This window comes from Gossypium hirsutum, chromosome D13 (genome assembly GCF_007990345.1).
Source record: "Gossypium hirsutum isolate 1008001.06 chromosome D13, Gossypium_hirsutum_v2.1, whole genome shotgun sequence".
Taxonomy (NCBI): domain Eukaryota; kingdom Viridiplantae; phylum Streptophyta; class Magnoliopsida; order Malvales; family Malvaceae; genus Gossypium; species Gossypium hirsutum.
This window is the reverse complement of record NC_053449.1, coordinates 31,113,280-31,129,834: the sequence shown is the minus strand read 5'-3', so window position 1 is coordinate 31,129,834 and position 16,555 is coordinate 31,113,280. Positions and strand designations below refer to the sequence as shown.

General features: G+C 32.3%; 1 protein-coding gene across 1 annotated transcript; it reads right to left on the bottom strand.

The window, feature by feature from the left end:
* Window positions 1–389: 389 nt before the first annotated feature.
* LOC107920707 (acyl carrier protein 2, mitochondrial) lies at window positions 390–3,589 on the bottom strand. The gene is made up of 2 exons (XM_016850532.2): window positions 3,178–3,589; window positions 390–746 (listed from the first exon to the last, which is right to left on the bottom strand). Exons 1-2 carry the CDS (start codon window positions 3,403–3,405, stop codon window positions 570–572), a joined length of 405 nt encoding a protein of 134 aa, XP_016706021.2. The 5' UTR covers window positions 3,406–3,589; the 3' UTR covers window positions 390–569.
* Between the last annotated feature and the right edge of the window lie 12,966 nt (window positions 3,590–16,555).

Below are 16,555 nucleotides of genomic sequence, written 5' to 3'. Positions count from 1 at the left end.
TGATTCATAGGATCTTAACAAGAGAATTCCTATCAAAAAGAAAGAAAACAAGAATAAAGCTACATTTCATACACAGAACAATTCAAAGCAAAGAAAAAAAAGTAAGTGGATAAATAGAAGATTCAAGAGGCTTGTAACGATATAAAGACGACTGCATCGACTTAATTTTTTTAGCATTATAATTACAACTACAAAAAAAAGCTTTCAGATTTTCACTCTTTTGTGTCTTCAGAGAAAATTGAATGAAAAGATTAAGTTTCAAACTTTTTATTCCATATCCATTTCAGCTATTACTTGGGTGTTTTTGTTTGAGCTGTACGAGATGAAGTTCTCATATACGGTTCTCGACGGGGGTCCTCTTGGTTTACTTATCTCAATAAAGTCTATGATTGGTTCGAAGAGTACCTCAAAATTCAGGCGATTGCAAATGATATAACTAGTAAATATGTTCCTCCTCGATACTACAGGCATTTGTCCAGGCGAGGAAATTAGGGAATTATCCAATGCAGTTTCATGTCTCACATGAACGAAGTAAAATAAAGAAAAAGATTTGAGTCATAATTTCCTGTCTACTTTGCCTGGGGGTGAGAAGCAATGAACTCGACAGCATGACTGATCGTGCTGATCTTGTCTGCCTCATTATCAGGTATCTCAAACCCAAATTCTTCTTCAAGAGCCATAACAACCTCCACAGTGTCCAAACTATCTAACCCGAGATCTTTTTGAAAATGGGCATTTGGAGTAACCTGCAAAACAGAAAAAACTAAACAGAGTGAAACACTTGCAAGATAAAGATTCTACATGCAACTAAAAACCATATTACTACGACTCTTCGGGTTTTTTAAGTATCCATATCTGAGCATATACAGATATTGATACAAGGATATTACCTTCCAAGAAACATACAAATACATTAAAACGCGGAAAAAAAAATTCACAACCACATCCAACATTTACACCCAAATCCGAGTAATATAGACCTAAAATTACTACAAGTTGCACTCATAATAACTCGATAAATGATACTGTGTCATCTCAAAATATATTAAGGAAAAGAAATGAGAAAAAAGAATAGCAAGAGTTTGTGTGCCTTTTCCAGGTTCTTCACAGAAGGACAAATCACAAATCAAGAAGGTTATGATGCACCAACAGATGGTACGGATGTTTGATCCAGAAATGCTTCCAACACACTGAGAAAAGTAAGGATGTGCTGTGACACTTGTCTAATAAAGCGACACAGAAAAAAAAAACCAATGACTCCATCATACCACTTCCTTCTTCCTGACCATGCAATCAACAGGAAAGAGGATGGGGAAATATGAAGATGCATATGCAACTAGATGAAATCATAACAGAAAATCATGCTGGACACAGGAATGAGGGGTCAGGATTTGAGGAAGAACTGAGAACAGAAGTTGAAAAGGGACTCGCACGTCATTTTACTTTTTTTCTTTCAATTATTTAAAGATAAGGTAAAACTAAATAAAAAAATACTAGATTATGGCACGTGAAAGAATATATGTAACAAATATATTTATAAAAAATTGATGTTAAGAGCATATAAAGCTTTAGTTGAAAACAGAGGCTTTTGTAACATACTACTATAATGTTTTGGGTTTGAATCCCATCAAGTGCATTTTCCTAGATTTCAAATGATTTAAAATGAGAAAAACACCCTCATAATAATGTTTATTATTTTATAAAAGGAAATATTTTTTATAATTGTTTAACTGAGTTGAAATTCGGTTGATGGGTGACACCAACTCTGTCAGCCCTTTAAATGTAGTACTTGTTCTAAGGCACATTGACGCAGGAGCTTTTATTTTTATTATACTATTTTATTATGTCAGTTTTATCTTATAAAATTTATTTTTAGTAGATATATTATAGACCCCTAGGGTTATTAAGTATTTTTAGGGTTTAAGAATAAAACTTTATTTGCAAGAAAGCCAAGTAACTTTACTTGCAAGAAAGAAAGCCTAGTATTTTTAGGTCCTAATTTGTTTATTTTTTAGGCCTTGGTTGAAACGGTAAGTTAAAAGTTTAAGTCTCACCCGTCCCAAGTTCAAATCCTATCATAATATTATTTTATTAAAAAGCATGAAAAACCAAAAGCACCCTTAGATTATAATTAATTACTTTGTATGTGAAAGGATATTTTAGTAATTTCCCAACTAAATCGGTCCCTGGTTAACTTATGGCATCAACTCAGTCAAGAGAAGTATATATAGATAAATAATATTTAGTAAATAGAATTTTTTTATTTTAAAATTTATTTAGTAAATAATATTTATCAGCCATTATTACCCCTTGTATGCAGTATCTGAGTAGTATGTTACAAAAGCCTCCTTCGCAAGTAGATTGTAAAATCACACTTCTACAACTACAACTAGCATTGAAGTTGATCTAATGCTTATACAAGTCATACTTGTTTGCATATCAATCACGTGCCAGACAACATAAATATTGCAAAAACTTAGACTAACAATCCAACCAAATTTCAATTTGATATCGAATTCACAACCACAACCAACTCCAGCCCAAAACAGACCTATTTCATATTCCTCCTCTGAAAGAAACTGAATAACCTATTCATTTAAGCACCCCATTCTTTTATTAGAGAGAAAAAGCAATAGTTAAGCAGTGCCTGACCATGCCACCTCAAATTTCATATTTGCAAAACACCAAAGCTTCACATCCACATCAAACGAACCATGCAGAAATCAGCTCTAAAGAAATGAAATCACATTATAAACCAAACAAATTTTTCCACAGTTTCTTATGTACTGGTTTGTTAATTCAGAATACAAGTCAATTTCATATTAATCTTCACTCTTAAAAGACAGAAATTTGAAGGCATCTAACTACAGCTAGAAAGAGACTTATTTTTCGTAGTTCTCAGCTTATCATATCAAAGCAACAAAAATAAAGAAATTTATAGCGAAATAATTGAAGGATTAGTTTGATTTAGGAGAAATAGAACTCCCCTACACCAGACCTCACCAATCATAAATAAAGTAAGTCGAGCAATCAAATCAGTATTTACTAAACACTTCAAAGAAAATAGCATCGCAAGCTTAAAAGAAGCTATTGGCTAATGAAAAGGAAGAAGTGACTAAATCAATACCCTAATATTATAAGAAAAAAGTTAAAGAAGATTGAATGAAAAAGTAAAACCTTGGATGGATCAATTTTCTGGAAGTTTTTTACTACGGAGACAACGCGATCGGTGACCTCAGATTTGTCAAGGAATGAGCCCATGACGTCGTCGGAATATCGGCGCCGTATGGCGTTGAAGGTGAGAGCACAGTGGCCGTTAGGGATGGGTTTAGGGTTACGAAGCAGGGACAAGGATGTTGCATTCATTCTCAGGTGCTTTAGCACAACTCCTCTCACCGCCGCCATTTCAATAGCTAATCGCACTTTCTCTTCAACCTGCTGAAAATGTCAAGAAACCTATTCTTTTCTGTTCGCGCTCCCTCTCAAAGCCCAGTTAACTTTGCGAAATTGGAACCTTTAGTCGCTTAGGAAGCTAGTGAAAGTGAAAAATCAATGCCCAATACGACGTCGCAGTCATCTTCGTAGACCTAGTAGGGGAAAAGTCACTTTGCTTATATTTTTGGAATAAATCCTAAGTTTACTTCCAGTGTAAAAGAAAACGTTGAAACTTAAATGAATCGAGTAAAAAAAATTTTGATTTAATTAATTTGATGAGTTATATTTATTATCTTAAATTGATTTGAAATTTTTTCAGATTAAGTTGAGTAAAATAAAATTTGAGTTGAATCGAGTTAAATTATTCGAGTTAAATTAAAAAATTAAATATGTCAAATTAAAATCTTGTTACAATATAATTAGTTTCATGTTAGAGCACAAAAATTTGAAACCATATATATTTGAAAACTTTTTCAAAGAAAAATAAAAAAAAGATATTTTACTATATTTAACTTGAATCATTAATTAACTTATTTAACTCTCAAAATTATTATTTTAGAAAATTTTTAAAATTTTCACTTTCTTTATATATTTTTTAGAACTTTTTTAAAAATTTTATAATTTTTAAAAAATATAAAATTTGAGATTTTTATAAATAATTTAAATTTTAAAAATTATTTTGAATTTGTTTGTAAATTTTGTTGAGAAAGACCAATTTGCTCATTTTCAAAATTGACAGGGACTAGTAGGGTATTTACATTAATCTATTATTTGAATTATTCGAGTTATTTAAATTGTAGAATTCAACTCAACTCAACTCGAAACTCGAATTACTTATTCAAGTTGACTCGAATAACTTAATTCGATTAACTCAAAATTCAAATTTTTGCAATTTTTTCGAATTGAATCAAGTTTTTCTCATCCCTAACTAGCAAAGCTCCAATGCATTTGATAGACTATTTTTTCTAAAATCAAGTATGGATTTTGTTACACACAAATGGCCCAAATAGCTTGGTTTGGGAGTAGTATGTACGAAAGCCTTCGAAAAAATTTCTTATAAGAACATGTGGAATCCCTTGAAAACACCCTTCATAAGAAGCCCATGGATTGCAACTCATTTGACAAATAGACCCACTTAGTTAACCACCATACTAAAGCCTAATTACTACGTCCTATCCTGTAACACCCTAATCCCGAATACGGAGTACTAGAATACTAAGGAGCTACATTAGGTCACCAAAGTAACCCAGCAAAATTTTCAAATAATTTTAAAACATTGAAATACATTTTATAAAAGAGAAAATACCATACATAGTTATACTGAAAATAGTAATAAAAGTAGTTATACAAAATATGTGGAGCTCCAATATCATCGTATATCAAAATAGTCAAAATAACAAAAATGATAAATGAATTACAGACCTAAAAAAAATACAAGTAAGGCTTTAGGAATACAATGCCCACTAATAGTTAAGGTATTGTACTCTGAATACGTAATGCTAGGAGTCTCTCGTCGATGATGTTCATCGGACACAAACAAAAGTCTATAAATCTGAACATTAAGAAAATTCTAAGGCTGAGCTTTACAGGCTCAGTGGTATACAACAAATCTACCATAAATATAAGCATGCAAATCGAATGTATACATAGAGACATAACATGAGTATCGAATAATTAAATCATGAGTCATTAAATCTACATAACCAAATCGCTTGCATATAAAACTTATCAAACTTGTTAGATTGCACATATTGCTCAAATAATAGGGTATCCAGATAGTCCCGCGCCACCCATGGTCACTAGTTAAATAATCCCGGGTGTCCGTAAGGTTATCCCGAGCGCCACTCATGGCCGCTAGTTAGGTTAGAGCCCGAAGGCTGAGTGCAAACAAAGCATCAAACATATAATCACAAAAATACAACCATGACATTCGAGTCTCGTACTCGTTTCAACTTGCTTATTATTCCAGCTAAAATATTAAATAGTGAGATGTGACTGTCTGCTACATTGACATTCAGACCTTTTCTCATTCAAAAATTAATAACTCTTAATATATAATTCTAAATCGAGCACCGTTTGTTTTAAACGAAACTAGACTTATGTACGGTTATAGAGATATAATGTTCACTTCCTATTTTATCTTGTGAAATTTTTGGTGATTTTTCAAAGTCACTGCTAAATCTGTTTTATAAAAATTCTACTACCAGATTTTTATGACCTTTCAACATTCAAAAATCCATATATTTCAAAATACAAATTGAAATCAATATTTTTTTGTTTTAAACGAAACTAGACTGGATCACGGTTACAACAAATGTATAGATCTCTTTTTAATTATTTTTACAGAATTTATGGCAAAATTTTAAACTTACTATTCATGTAATAATTTGTTTTTGGCAGATTTCATAACTAAGTTTTTAGCTTTATTTTAAATTATCCAAACATGATTTCCACCCAAAGACATACAACATGCATGCATTATCACACAAGCATCATATTTATGACTTATCAAGAAGGATAGGAGAGTTAGAGGGTACCACCTTGATGGAGGAACACCAACAAAGTTTCTTGCCTAGCTCTCCACCACTTTGCCTTTACCCTTAGCTTTAAAAGATTCACCACCCTTTTTATCTAATAACCATGTAACATACAAGATTTCCTACAAAAAATAAGAGTTGATAGGATGTAAAAATACATACTTTAAATAAATAAATAAAATATGAGAAGATGGGTAGAGACTTCCTCAAACTCAAACCCTTCCAAACACCCAAAAACCTCCACCTTTATCTTTGATGAACTTAGATATATTTTTATTCCATGAAACTTAAAAAAAAACTAGATCAAGACCCTTACCATCTTTAAGATTTGGAGGATGAACAAAAAATAGTGAGAACTCATCCAAATCTCTCTCCCTTTACATGACTTGTTAAGGAAAAATAGATGGAGAAAAGAAGAAAAAAATGAAGAAATGTAAAAAGAAAAGAGAATAATAGGGTGATTATAATATAGGGAAAATAGGGACAAATTCACTTTATACCATGCCTCAATCTACCAAACCATCTTTTCCCATTAATTGGGAGAAGACTTTTACTCAAAAATGGTAAAATCACCATATTAGCCATCCATCTTCCCTTTACTTCACACAAGCTTTCCAACATCCTTAATTTCTTATAAAAAGGTCCAAATTTCACCCAAATTAATGCCAACAAAACCCAATCTCAAAATAAATTTATCCATTGCCAACCCAGGTCAACACTCGAATGTTGACTCTAGAATTTGGGGTGTTACATATCCAAAGTGACTCAAGGTACATCACAACACCACTTTACCTAGGCTTGTGACACTAAAACACTTGGCTACTTGTCCCTAACCCACACCAACAACAACTTAACACATGGTCCCGCAAGACAAGGAGCAACAGATATATATAGTGCTCGAGTTTGAAGCTAGAGGCAGACAACCTATACCTCCTCTCATACCATCTTACAGGCAACTATCTACTCTATTCTAAATAGGGTGAACCACCAATTTCCACTACCTACTCCTTCGTGTATCAACAATTGGTACAATGAGCGTGAACTCACTCCGTCTTACAAAAATTTCTAATGGAAAGCTCCAAAACCACTATCCTAATCGATCAAGTTAACTAGAAAAACCAAACTATCCAAGGCCTAAACATTAACCAAACCCAACAACAAAACCAAAACTTTGGAACGAATTACTATGATCCATACAACCAATATTATGAAGCTTATGTAACACCCTACAATTTTCCAGTAGAGTGGCACTATTGTAATAGCCCGTTACAACAACCATTTTTCACTAGTGTCGGAACTAGTGGTTTCGGGGCCATCAAATCCGACGAGTAAGTTTGTAAACATTATTATTTAATATTTATGAGTCAAATATGGTTTTAAAAAAGTTTTTGATTTGATAATTTATGTTATATAAACGATTTATTAAGTTCAAGTGGTAAGACCCTAAAGTCAAGTAGTTTTAGAAAATAAAGTATCAGGATCTTATTTCTATAAACCGAGTCGTAAATATTTTATAAATATTTACAGAGTGTTATTAAGGTTTATTAAAGTTTTTTTAAAAACTTTAACATTTCGATAGTTAATTAATTAAAAATGACTAAATTGTAAAGGATGTAAAATTTTATCACTATTTGATTTGAGTGATTAAATGGCTTATTGAATAAAGGAAAAGGGACACGGCTGTGTGTCCCTATTTCAAATGTTACAAGGCCTAAGAGATGGGCATGTGTCTCAGTTGTGTGAGTCACACGGCCTACCACTACAGTGTGAACTTTTTCAACTTTTTCCTTAAGGTTTCATATGTTTTCGATTTAGTCCTGAATCAGTTTTAAAGTGTTTTTAAGGCCTCGAGGGCACGAATAAGGGACAGTACACATGTGTTTCAATAAATTATGCTATGGTTTATCTAATGTTCAGAAATGAATGTTTTAAGTTACGATTTATGGTAATGCTTTGTAACCCTATTTTAACGACGTATACCGGTTAAGGGTGTTACATTTAGTGGTATTAGAGCTACGGTTTAGTCGATTATCAGACTGAACGTAGCAAGTATGAAGTATAGATATACATGCTATTATATAACCTGTGATAGTGTGATGTCTCCTAACTCTGATGAGATTTATTTCACTTTTAGACAGAGATGTTTTCCAACTGAGCTAATTTTGATAATGCTGAAAGTGATACTCAACTGCCTGATTAAAAAGTTGCTAAAGGTGAGTAGAAACTCATAAAGGTAAGAGAAAAAGTTCATAATGTTATTCTAATAATGAATGTTATGTTTTGTGTATTCTTGAGAATCAAATTTAGAGGCTTTACGACCCTCACCCCCTCACCTTCAAAGACTTATACAATAGAATTCACAATATTTATGTCCATTAAGCCCACAAGTATGAAATCGAAAAGTTCAGTGGCTGACTAAAAAATAATAAGGTCAGAGCCATGAATGGTTTAACAAGTAAAGAGAGTTTTAGAAGAGAAATTAGATTTTTCTAAAGATCATTCGAGATATGCAACGTTGCTGTTAAAGAAGAGGTTATTGATGGATGATCGACTTATTCAAGTATGGTGTCTAAAGAACGGATTAACTAGAATTCTTCTGAATTAATTTCCTTAGTGGAACGGGATAATGTGTTGTCCTCGATGACTTTAGTAGATAGTGGGATAGTGTTTGAATTGCAAAGATATTTGAATACAGTTGTTATAGCCGAGTATCTTACAACAATCTCCTCTAGGTATTCTATATGTTCTGTTATCCTCAGAAGCATATGCAACTGTTCACCTTCAGATGTGATTCTTATCATATGGGAATGCTGGCTAACCATAATGTTAGACAGAAGTATTGTTAGTTTGGTTGATTAGTGATCGACATTGCTCATATTTTTTTCTTTAGTATTCTATTTTATTATGTTGGGTAGAAAATTTAAAGATAAGACTCATATGATGTTATTTTATTTCTTCTATTGGTTGATGCTCTGATTTATATATATACAATTTATGTTGTATCTATCACAACTAATTCCAGTGCGTATGAGCAATTTACTTCTTCTGGATTTTTCTTTGGGGTGTCATCGATCTCTTTATCATTTAGTATGGGTTGTTTTCTCGGAGATTCAGTAGAGCTTTACATCTTGGATTTCATTATCTCGGCTTTCTTATCGTTCTTATGGTCTATTCTATCAAATGTGTTTCATCTATAAGGATATAAATATTGACTTGAGATAAATATATCTATTACAGATATAATTCTTGATTAGATCTTGTGAGCACGGTGATATAGATCTCAAATTTATAGAGGTTGTATTATTGCACAGGTTGTTACTAGAACTACGTTTGGTTTTCCTCTTTTGTTTCGGAGTGCATTATTGATGGTTGAGGTATTATTCTATCTATACGGTTGTAACGCCGGTCTTATTAAAGCACTATGGTTTTAATTCATCCGATGGTTGTGACTTCGATATGATTCAAAGCTTCAATGTTAATAATTGAAATAGTTTATTATATATTCTCTTTCTAGCTTTCATGAAAGGGATAGGTAAAGGTAAAAGTATAGACGATGAAAGATCGAGCGTAACCTTGTATATTGGTTCTCATTCCTCAGATAATGTCGATTTATGTCAACGAGTCAAGGCGGGATGTCATATTATGAGTGAGTTAATACAGTTTATGGTAATCTTTGGTTGGTATTCTAAAGAAAGTACGATAGATGGTATATCTAAATTATCTTGACAACAAGAAAAAAAGGTATTTTTAAATGTTATTATTTGATTGATAAGCTCGACTCAATTGTTTTAATTAGAATGAGTTATTCATTTAAAAAGTTAGATAAGTTGTATATATTCGAGTTCATTTCTAGATTCAAGAATAAATTTTATGGATTCATAGGTAAATTGACGGATAATCATAATGAGGGATTCATATTCTAAAAGTCATTATATAGAAACATATCTATTAGATCAGTTCTAATCGGGAAATGTTATTGTGGGTTAAACTCATTTTGATAGTTACAGCTATCACATTTATATTTATGTGATATTGTTTGAAGCTTTTTGTGAAACAGAATGCTTACCAATTGATAGTTACAAATGCATATGTTTTGGAAACATCAGTTAGAGTTTGTTATGAAAATTACGAATTTTAGCTAAAGCTATGAATTGTATAGTGTGCTTGAAATCTAATAATCTGGGTTTCCTTTTGGTTATGTTTCGATAGATGATTGTTGGCGATTTCTCGGTAGATGTGCTACTAATGATAAAGTTAAGACAGGAGAACATCATAGCTGTTCAGTTTAGTCCAGATTTAGCATCAAGTTTTAATATGAGTTTTGAATCGTGATAAGTTATGATTTATTGATTTATGCACTACCATTAAAAAGGTGGAAAAAGGACTCGACTTGATGGCTATTATCAGGTGAGAAATTTCGAGAACAAAATTTTCGTAATGGGGGAGTTATAACAGCCCGTTTTTTAGTGGTTTCAGAAATAGTAGTTTTGGGGCCACCAAATCTGATGAGTAAGTTTGTATATATTATTGTTTAATATTTACGAGTCAAATATGGTTTTAAAATTTTTTTGATTTGATAATTTATGTTCTATAAACGATTTATTAAGTTCAAGTGGCAAGACCCTAAAATTAAGTTATTTTAGAACATGAGGTATCGGGACCTCATTTTTATAAACCAAGTCATAAATAGTTTTATAAATATTTGCGGAGTGTTATTAAGGTTGTATTAAAGTTTTGTTAAGAAAGTTTAACATTTTGATAGTTAATTAATTAAAAAGGACTAAATTGTAAAGGATGTAATTTGATCACTATTATATTTGAGTGATTAACTGGATTAGTAAATAAAGGAAAAGGGACTTAAATGGTAATTAAACCATTTAAGGAGTTAGTGGACAAATATGGACATAGATTTGGTGTTTTAATTAGTTATTAACCAAGGGTAAACTGGTAATTTGGTAAATTAAATAAAATTAAATAAAACAAAGTTTTTATCATCTTTTCAATTCCTTCATTCATTGAATTTGAAAAGAAGAAAGCCATTGTTAGACCTTGAAGCTTCAATGAAGCTTCCATGTATGCATGTAAGTCCGTTTTAGCCCCGTTTCTAATAATTTTTATGTTTTTGAGATCATTGCAACTAGGTCTAGCTAGCATGTACCTTCGTTTTTGAAACTCTTAAAGATTTTGAATGTTTCCATTGATTAATATTTGTGATTTTAGATATTAAATTATGAATTTTAAGTATTATTTAATATTTATAAGTATTTTGTTAAGTAATTTTGATGAATTTACCGATTAGGGACTAAATTGTTGAAATAGTAAAAATACAAGGATTTGATGTGAAATTATCACAAATGTGGGCTGTATTGGATGCCATAAATATTTGGTTGGCATTAGTTTGCATTAAAATGGTTAATTTGCATGTTTTAGGCTTCGGGACTAAATTGAACAAAAGCAAAAAATGTTAGGGTCAATTTTGTAAAAATGTTAAAAATGACTAAATTGCATACAATAATTTTTTTACTATCTAAATTAATAAATTCAATGAAATTATTAATTTATATCAAGATCAAGTGGAAAATAGAGGAGAATGGAAAATTTCCAAATATCCCCTATACTTTGTCATTTTTACAATTTAGCTAGGTAAGTTCGTATGAACTATAATCACGTAAATGTTGATTTTATTGAATGTTTAATGTGTGAATCTATTGCAAATGAATCAATATATATGTTATTATAGAATTTATCAAGTAAGGAGACGATGAAAATCCAACGACGTTCGATGGCTATTGAGCCCCATTTGACCCTTAGAAATATATAGGATACAAATGACATGTCATTAGGGTTACCATGTTTCAGGTGCTGGCCCTAAATGTCTTACCAATGGTTGAGTTCTGACATTTGTTGCAAATACTCGTCAGCTTGTGTGAGCAGACCTAGGTTACCATGTTTCGGGTGCTGGTCCTGAATGTCCTACTGATGGCTAAGGTCCGGCATTAGTTGCAAATACTTATCAGCTTGTATGAGTAGCATTGTGTAGCTTACACTCCGACCTTCAGCTTGTGTGAGTAGGCCTATTTTACAGCTCGTGTGACTACAACTATATGTTTAGCACGCTTTGTGTGAGCTTTCCCGCGTATCCGATGGTTTTCTAAGTGGTTCAACGGGCATGAAAAGGGAAGGAATGGTAAGTATTCAAATGACTTATATTATGAAAACTATGAAAAAGAATGAAAAGAAAATGTTGAATGAAAGAATGACTATATTCATGGACTTGATGATTTCAAGTGAGGTTATTCATGTTTAATGACTTATCTTATGTTATTGAAGTGAATTATGAATTGATGCATTAACATGTGTTGTTGATGATTCTTAGGCTTTTACCAAGCTATTGGTTGGATTGTATTATGTTAGTTTTAAATAAATGGATTGAAATGGTAAGTGACCAAATGCAAAGATGCTTGTGTGCATGAAAGAGTGGAAGTATCAAAGTATGTAATTTCTCATGAAATGGTTTATTATGTAGTTGATTCTAAAATAATTATGCTTAAATGCACTAACTTGTGGCTATGGTTAATGTTATGTTTATGTCTTGCATGTTATGCAAATGAAATGGGCGAGAATAGGTAATAAAATGATAAGTTCATAGTTGAGATAAAATCCGATGAAATAAAATGATTGTTGAGTTAAAGGGCTTGCTTGTAAGGAAGAAATTACTGATGCTATATGTGAGTTTACTTATGTCATGAATAAATACACTAGTTTGTGATTTACTAATGTAATTATGCTTATGCTAAGTAAATGGAATTGTAAGTAGATGAAATGGTTCATCCTTTTAAGGAAGGGTTGATAATTATATAACTCAACCTATGAGACCTTATTATGTTATAAATGAAAGGTGTATGTGATGTTTATTAATATACTCAATTGTGAGTTGAATGGTGTTGAATAGTTTTATACTATGTTTAAAGTATTGGTGTTGAATCATGTCTAATCTCTGTAGGATAGTATTAAAGTGATAAGTTATGTTTCAAATTGATACGAACTTACTAAGCATTCATTTGTTTACGTAGTCATCTTCCTCTTACTCTGCAGATTATCAGAAGCTCGACCGGTTTGGAAACTCGTCGGACATCTATCACACTATCCAAATATTATATTGGTAGATTCTGATGCTTGATCAAGGTTATAATAGCATGTATAGGTGGACTTGTGGTTCATGTTAGTTGATGAGTTTGGCATGTATATGTCATTGTGGTTGGTGTAACCTTGGTATTTGTGAGGCCTTATTGATGTGTGTCATTTTGACACTGTATTAATGCATGTTTGAATGGCTAAAATGGTAGGTGATGGATTAACCACAACATGGTTAAGCTATGGTATGCTTTGGAAAGGTTTTTAATATATGTGCATTAGTTAATTTTGGTATGTATATATGTTGGTTGTTGGAACCATTTGGAAATGGCTAGATTGGTGTCATTTAGATGGTTTTGATGCATGTGAAAAGTGGTTCAAATGGTAAGGTTATTTTGATATGGCATGAATCTAATATGGTATGGTTGATGTGTGCCAATTTCGATATGTTTTGGTATGGAAACAAGTTAGTTGATAATTGGTTAAATATGCAAATGTTTAGGTATGTTTAATATATGTGTTTGAAGTGCCTTTATGGCATAGTGGTTGAATGAAATTGATCATTTTATGCATGTTTGTACATGTTTTGATATCTTGGTCATATGTGCAAATGCTTGTAAGGGTGTGCTTGGATTGGGTGAAAGAAATGGCTTGAATTTAGCCTATTTCTTGTCCATACGGCCTGTGACATGGGCGTGTGTCTTAGCCGTTTGTGTCACACGGCCATGTGTCCCCTGTAGCTTTTAATGGCTTCTTTTTGAGAGATACACGGCCTAGCACACGACCTGGCACATGGGTGTGTGAGGCCATTTTGAGGGTTACATGGCTTGACAAATGGCTTGGCCGTGTTGTCCAAGTCAGAGAGTTACACGGGTATGGACACGGGCTAGGACACGGCTGTGTGTCTCTATTTCGAATGTTACACGACTTGAGAGACGGGCGTGTGTCTCAGCTGTGTGAGTTATATGACTTGGCCACACAGTCGTGTGACCCTTACAGTTTATATTTTTTTCAACTTTTTCCTTAAGGTTTCATATGTTTTTGATTTAGTCGCGAATCGTTTTTAAAGTGGTTTTAAGGCCTTGAAGGCCCGAATAAGGGGAGATCTGTATGTGTTTGACTAAATTATGCTATGGGTTATCTAATGTTTGGAAATGAATATTTTAAGTTATGATTTTATCGTAATGCTCTGTAACCCTGTTTCGACAACAAAAATAGGTTAGGGGTCTTGCATTTAGTGGTATTAGAGCTACGATTTAGTCGGTTCTTAGACTGAACGTAGTAGGTATGAAGTCTAGAAATACATGCCATTATATAACCTGTGATAGTGTAATGTCTCCTTACCCTGATGAGATTTGTTTCACTTTTAGACAGAGATGCCTTCCAACTGAGCTAATTCCGGTAATGCTTAAAGCGATACCAAGTGCCTGATGAAAAAGTTGCTAAAGGTAAGTAGAAACTCATAAAGGTAAGAGAAAAAGTTCATAATGTTATGTTGATAATGAATGTTATGTTTTGTGTATTCTTGAGAATCAAAGTCTTATACAACGGAATTCACAAGATTTATGTTGATTAAGCCCACAAATATGAAATCAAAGATTTCAGTGGCTGAATGAATAATGATGCGGTCAGAGCTGAGAATGGTTTAACAAGTAAAGAGAGTTCTAGAAGAGATATTAGATTTTTCTGATGATCATTTGAGATACGCAACGTTGCTGTTAAAGAAGGGGTTATTCATGGATAATCGACTTATTCAGGTATTGTATCTAAAGAAAGGACTAATTGGAATTTCTTCTGAATTGATTTCCTTATTGGAACGAAATAATGTGGGGTCTTCGATGACTTTAGTAGATAGTGGGGTAGTGTTTGAATTGCAGAGATATGTGAATGCAGCTGTTATAGCCGAGTATCTTACAAGGATCTCCTCTAGGTATTCTATATGTTCTATTATCCTTAGAGGCATATGTAACTATTCACCTTCAAATGTGATTCTTATCATATGGGAAAGCTGGCTAACCATAATGTTAGACGGAAGTATTATTAGTCTGGGTGATTAATGGTCGACATTGCTAAACTTTTTTTTCTTTGGCATTCTATTCTATTATGTTGGGTAGAAGATTCAGTGATAAAACTCATATGATGTTATTTTATTTCTTCTACTGGTTGATGATCTGATTTATATATGTACAATTTTTGTTGTCTCTATCACAACTGATTCCAATGCGTATGAGCGATATTCTTCTTCTGGATTTTTCTTTGGGGTATCATCAATATCTTTATCATTTAGTATGGTTGTATTCTCGGAGATTCAGTAGAGCTTTACATCATGGATTTCATTATCTCGGCTTTGTTATTGTTCTTAAGGTCTATTCTATCAAATGTGGTTCATCTATAAGGATATAAATTGACTAGAGATAAATATATCTATTATAGATATAATTCCTGATTGGATCTTGTGAGTACCGTGATATAGATCTCTTTTTTATCGAGGTTGTATTATTGCACAGGTTGTTACTAGAACTACATCTAGTTTTCCTCTTTTGTTTCAGAGTGCATTATTGATGGTTGAGGTATTATGCTATCTATACGGTTGTAACGTCGGTCTTATTAAAGCAATATGGTTTTAATTCATCTAATGGTTGTGACTTCGGTATGATTCAAAGCTTCGATGTTAATAATTGAAAGAGTTTTATTATATATTCTCTTTCTAGCTTTCATGAAAGGGATAGGTAAAGGCAAAAGTATAGACAGTGGAAGATTGAGTTTAACCTTGCATATTGGTTCTCATTCCTCAGATAATGTCGATTTATGTCAACGAGTCAAGGCGGGATGTCATATTATGAGTGAGTTAATAAAGTTTATGGTAATCTTTGGTTGGTATTCTGAAGAAAGTACGGTAGATGGTATATGTAAATTATCTTGACAACAAGAAAAAAGTATTTTTAAATGTTATTTTTTGATTGATATGCTTGACTCAATTGTTTTAATTAGAACGAGTTATTCATTTGAAAATTTAGATAAGATGTATATATTCAAGTTTATTTCTAGATTCAGGAATAAATTTTGCGGATTCACGGGTAAATTGACGGATAATCAGAATGAGGGATTCATATTTTAGAAGTCATGGTACAGAAACATATTTATCGGATCAGTTATAATTGGGAAATGTAATTATGGGTTAATGTTGTCTTGATAGTTGTAGCTATCACTTTTATATTTAAGTGATATTGTGTGAAGCTTTTCATGAAATGGAATGTGTACCAGTTGAAAGTTACAGATGCATATGTTTTGGAAATTATGAATTTTATGAAAATTATGAATTTTAGCTAAACGCCATGAATTGTCTAGTATGCTTGGAATTGGATAATCTGGGTTTCCTTTCGGTTATGTTTCAACAGATGATTGTTGGCAATTTCTCAGTAGATGTGCTACTAATGATAAACTTATGA

Coding starts and splice junctions, on each gene's coding strand:
- LOC107920707 (XM_016850532.2), bottom strand. CDS start 3,405: ATGGCGGCGGTGAGAGGAGTTGTGCTAAAGCACCTGAGAATGAATGCA. Junction 747..3,177: donor AGAAAATTGATCCATCCAAG/GTTTTACTTTTT, acceptor TCTGTTTTGCAG/GTTACTCCAAATGCCCATTT.